At 40.4% G+C, this 5480-nt stretch overlaps 1 protein-coding gene across 1 annotated transcript; it reads left to right on the top strand.

Annotated features, from left to right (window-relative positions):
* LOC128456273 (melanoregulin-like) lies at positions 1-4636 on the top strand. Its single transcript, XM_053440370.1, has 5 exons — positions 1-77; positions 167-422; positions 3521-3611; positions 3708-3871; positions 4565-4636. The coding sequence occupies exons 1-5, from the start codon at positions 1-3 to the stop codon at positions 4634-4636; spliced, it is 660 nt and encodes a 219-aa protein (XP_053296345.1).
* Positions 4637-5480: the final 844 nt, after the last annotated feature.

The following is a 5480-nucleotide window of genomic DNA, read 5'->3' as shown; positions in this document are numbered from 1 at the left end:
ATGGGAGCTAAATTCACCATCTGCTGCTGCCACTACTACCTGAGACACAACAGAGAGGAGAAGAATGCCATTCTGCGGTGAGAAACACCTGCCACCATGACAGAGAAACCTTCTGCCTCTCATGTCCTGCTCCTACACCAGTTGTTTCCTCTGTCTTCCTCCTCAGTATTCGTACCAGGGCAGCCCCCAGGCCGCCCGACCTGCTGCCCAGTGGGTCCAGTGACAACGACACAGAGGAGGAGAGTCTCTTTGGGACGGAGACTTCGAGATGGAGCCCGTCGAGCAACAAGAGCCAGAGGGGGAACTCTGATCCACCACAGTCCAACACAGACAGAGCCCGCGGTTCTCCCCTCAGGCGAGAATCTGACAGAGAGTTACAGGCCTTCATCAGCATGAGGGACCAGGCTGACAAGGCTACAGAGGTGAGACCAGTTGTGTTGATGCTGAGGACAAAAGAAACACACATATACAGATAGACAGCATATCTCTTATTTACTATGACAAAAACATTTACAAATTCTCTAAAACTGATTATTCCCTCCTTGAGAGAGACTCTTCTATTTAGTATGTAATTAAATCTCTGCAGGACACTGGTTACATCACCACAGCTGAATGTTGCTGAGACTGACAGTGGTTTTATTGTGAAAGATAAAACTATGACTCCTGTCACTTTTCACTGTTTCATCTTTTTATAATGGCATTGTCTACACCCTTTAGGTTATGACTGGAATCTGGATGCATTACATCTATAATGATGGTTAAACAATTATTATATAGTATAGTACATAGACACTAACTAGAAAACCATTTGTTGCATCAGTTTGACAGATGATATTAACAGTGTGCTTTTATACTGAAATGCAACAAACACTGCAAGTCGTGGCAATTGTCTTTTATTTATGTAAGATCTCATTTTACAGATTTTTATGTAACTACCACATCATACAATACTTTTATATTTTTTAAATCAATTTATAACTTCATCTATATTCCAGTCAATGTGATATTTATAACAGAAGTTTATATTTATTCCAGATATCAGTCAGTTTATGTTATTTGTTGACCGGGTAACACTCAATCTATAAATGTTCCACTATCTTTCGTACATAGCTGTAGTTCCATGTGATTCAATAATCATAATTAACCAACTTAGAGACCTGGCATTTATATCTGGACAAAGATTTACTGTATTTCTATTACAGAGGTACCACTGTAATCCTGTCAAACGCTAATTCAGTCTTATATGTTCCAGTTTCTAACAACATTATCTGATAAGAGGAGACGATGTGCAGGTTGCTCTCAAAGCCTCTAAGTCTCATCAGTAAATTAACTTGATCTAGATTCCAAAGTAACATAGTTTGTGTTTACTCGATGTTTAAAGAGGGAAACACATGCTCCATGTTGTTTGTGTTTAGGTTCAATGCAAAAGTCTTTTCCTTGTCATCACAGCAAACGTGTAATAAACCTTTCATCAGGGTTTATGTAGAAAGTGTAGGAGACCACAGGTGTGAAGCTGGTTGAGCTCGTCCTGTTTGTGGTCGGGCATCATTCAGAAAAACACACACAAGCTTTTAAGTGAGTGAACCTTCACCACTGACCTAAGAAGCTTCTTCCTACTAACGGAAACAGCTTCTGTCCCCAGTTTGGACAAACTGTCCCCAACTGACCGGCCGTAAATCTTAAATGTGTTCCCAAGGTTGAGCTGTGACAGGGCTACACACATGAACACACACACACACATACATACACAACACACACGATCACACACACAGAAAGAAGCAACATACTTTATTTACTAACTCAATCTGTGGCAATTCTTACACAGCAACATACTGTGCGTCGCTTATTATCCAGCGAGTTAGGACATGCAGAAACTGTGTGTGTTAGTGTGTCTGTGTGTATTTGTGAGGGGAGTTGGGTAATAGGATCTACAGTATAAGTACGATTCCTCTCCCCTCATTGTCACAATGCTTAGAGATTTGTCCCTTATTATTGATATGAATAATCATAAAAGTCTAGGCCTTGTCTGGATTTGTGCTGACCCTGTCTGAGCCTCTCATTCTGTACGTGTGGATACACATTTTACTTCCTCTTTTGACAAGGTTCATGTCAACTGCATCTTCTGTTTGGTTATTTAAAATCTGGTTATTATTATCATGAGTTATTTGAGTGACTATACATTTTTTAAATGCTGTCTGCTGCTCTTAATGTATCTCCTCTTATGATTCTTTAATACATGTCTATGTAAAGAAGTCTGATCGTTGGGTACACGTGTGCTAAACGTGTTTGGACGTGACAGTAAACCGATTCTGTCACGTCCAAACACGTCCACAGTGTATAAAGAATATGCGTCTCCATTGAGGCAGTTTGTGACACACACACTGCTTCACGTCAGTTCTCTGCGTTCAAATAACCAACCAGCTCATTACGAACCATTTCCTAGAAGGAAAAAAACAACAATTTCTGGAGAGACAGTTCCATGTAAACAGGAATATTACAATTTGAATTTCTAATCACTGATGTCCGTCTCTGAGGAGACAGACTGACTGAGGCGATCATGTGACAGTCTCCATGCTGAGCTGGGCCGGCGTCAGGACACAGTCGGCACATTGTGTTAATAAATGACCCTTGATAGAGACGTTGGCCAACAGCCTGGCAGGACATTCAGGGATAATATTCACTCAACCATTCCAGCCTGTTGGGGGACTGTGTTTAATATTAGGCCAAAAGCGTCTGTTACAATTAAAACCATTTAAGTCCTGAGGGGAAACAACTATCCCAGTGAACAAAGGAGGACATGACAGTCTCCCCCTGCGTCGTTCATATGTGAATGGAAATCTCAGAGAAATGACCAAATGTTCTGGACCTTTTCCAGAGTTCATGTCTTTTAACAAAAGAAAGTGACCCAGTCTTCTTCTAGACCGTGCCCATGCATCTGTTTCCACTTATATTGGCTGATCAGGGTGTGGCTCAGGTTGATCTCATATCAGGGTCAATGAGATTTTAATGAAGCAAAGTTTGAGCAGCGTCCTCAGGAGACGTCTAATCAGACACGATAAGTTCAAACACGTGTGGGCTTTAAACCAACGTCCTGCCTCCACTGCTAACATGTCTTGTGTGCATTGACTGTAAATAGAGATGGACGACAAGACGCGTCCGTCTGTTTAACAAAAATGAAGATAAAATATCCCAGACACTGGTGCTGCCATCTGGTTATATTCAAACTTACCAGGAAACATAAGCACTTAAACATGCATCAAGATATAAGTGATAAGAACTAAATAAAATGATAGAAACCTCAGGATTCTTTTTTTATTAGAGGTGTATTTTGACTTTTAAGTTTGGTCCCATCCAACAACATGGATGAATTTAAAATATATACTGTAGCCAGCCACCAAGGGGCGATCAAGGTGGCTGCATGGTTATTGACTATTCACTCTTCATCCTTCCCCATGCAAGCCCCCGCTGCTTTATCCACTACTTTTATATGATATTTCTATATTCATGTGTTTACCTGTAGGAGTGGGAGAAGCTGAATTATGACATTCACACTTTGCGCTACGCAAAACGAGAAGTACGATCTCGATGGAAGAAAATCCTCGTGCAGCTAGGTGAGAGGCTACGTCTTCATCTCCGCTTCATTCAGTTCACTCGACTCTCGTCCGTTTCTTATCTCATCTCTGTCATGTGACTCTCCATCCCTGCAGGGTACCAGTGTGAGGTGGACTCCCTGCTGTGCGTGGACAAACGGAGGTTCAGTCGAGATCCGGATCATCACAACAGAACCACGGAACTGTTGGAACAGCTGCTCGACCACACCTCTCTGTTCCCTTCTGGGACGGGGCCCCAGAACAAATACCTCTGTGTCATGGTAAACACACACAAACACACACACACACACGCACGTTTGTAATTATATCTTAGATAGGACACTAATTGGCATAATGCATTCCCCAGTCCCTTACCATAACCCTAACCATCCAAACTTAATGCCTAACCATAACCCAAACTCTTACCCTAACCTAAACGTAATTCTAACCCTAACCCTAAAACCAAGTCTTATTAAAGGGGGGGTCACAAAGTGAGGACCGGCCAAAAGGTCCCCACTTTCCCAAAATGTCCTCATTTCATGGTCCTCACAAAGACAGGTGTACATGAGCACACACACATATGTCACAATATATGTTATAACCACAGTGATGTTCTCCCGTCCTCATCTTCTTTGTCCTTCATTTCCTCCTCTCTTTACTGGTGCAAGTCTATCACCTCTTATTATAATCCCTTATCTTCCTCTTCTTTATCTCCCCTCCCTGTCTGTACCTGCATGTCACCTTCTCTTCCTGCATCCTGCCTCCACCTCCACATTACATCAATCCTCTCTGCCCTTCACTAGGCCTGTGAGTTTAGAACAGATTTTACTGCTTGTTTTTAAAAAGCTTTGAACAATCAGGCTCCTACATCTGTGATCACATCATCTGTTTTATTTTACAGCCCTTTGTAACTTTGTTTTGAAAGTTGCTACACAAATAAGGTTGTTATCCTTTTTTTCATTATCTGTCTGTAGGACTGCCTGGTGTCACTGGACAGTGCTGAGGAGTTTGTCAGACTGGCCAAAGAGAAATATCCCAAGAAATGAGGCTGAGAGACAGAGACAGAAAGAAGACGACACAGCTGAGAGACAGAGACAGAAAGAAGACGACACAGCTGAGAGACAGAATAATAAAAATGTTGAGAAATGCTGCTCAAAAATAAATCATCCTACACAGACCTGCACTTATTTATAAATTCAAATCAATATCTGCCCTTTGATGTGTTGGTTGGAATTTATTTACACTGCATATTGGTTAGTTGCACTTTTTCATTCACACCTTATAATTTTTTAAGGTTATATTTAGATGTGTTGTTTTGTACTTTGTATATAATTTTCTGTGTCACAGTATTTCTCTTTTACTAACACTTGTTCACACGTAAAAATGCAGGTGTCCTTTAGAGAATGGATTAATTAAATAATGCAGAACGTAAAAAATACTGTTTTTGTGCTTATTTGTTCTTTTTTATTTCACTTAAAAAAGTTGAGAAATCCTCTACAAATGAATATTTAGTTTTATACTAAATATGAGACAATCCATCAAACACAACTGATATTAAATAATGATACTGGTAAACTGTATGTTTCATTTCTGTGATACTCTGGTTGTTTCTTCTTCATCTTGTCACAAATAAAGTACATTTCTCAACCAGTGTCATTATTTGTATTGCGCTCCATTTGAAACTGTCTTGACAGTTTTGTCCTGAAGAGGGCAGCACATACTAATGTTCCAGTGGATTAAACTTTAAACTGGAAGAAAACAACAGAGTTAAACTTCTGTATCACAGATGGGTAAAACATTTCCCCTCTATTAAACTCATACTTCTACCCAAAATATTGAAAGGGAAGTATTTGCTCTTTAAAGACTGAAGAGAGGGATTAAGGCTGAAAT

This window comes from Pleuronectes platessa, chromosome 14 (assembly GCF_947347685.1).
Source record: "Pleuronectes platessa chromosome 14, fPlePla1.1, whole genome shotgun sequence".
Lineage (NCBI taxonomy): Eukaryota > Metazoa > Chordata > Actinopteri > Pleuronectiformes > Pleuronectidae > Pleuronectes > Pleuronectes platessa.
Note: the sequence above shows the minus strand (reverse complement) of the source record. Positions and strands in the feature narration are given on the sequence as shown.

What these genes read in the sequence shown, in the direction of transcription:
- LOC128456273 (XM_053440370.1), top strand. Translation starts at nt 1, where the DNA reads ATGGGAGCTAAATTCACCATCTGCTGCTGCCACTACTACCTGAGACAC. An exon ending in AGGCTGACAAGGCTACAGAG is followed by an intron (nt 423 to 3,520) that starts GTGAGACCAGTT and finishes GTTTACCTGTAG; the next exon opens with GAGTGGGAGAAGCTGAATTA. An exon ending in ACAAATACCTCTGTGTCATG is followed by an intron (nt 3,872 to 4,564) that starts GTAAACACACAC and finishes ATCTGTCTGTAG; the next exon opens with GACTGCCTGGTGTCACTGGA.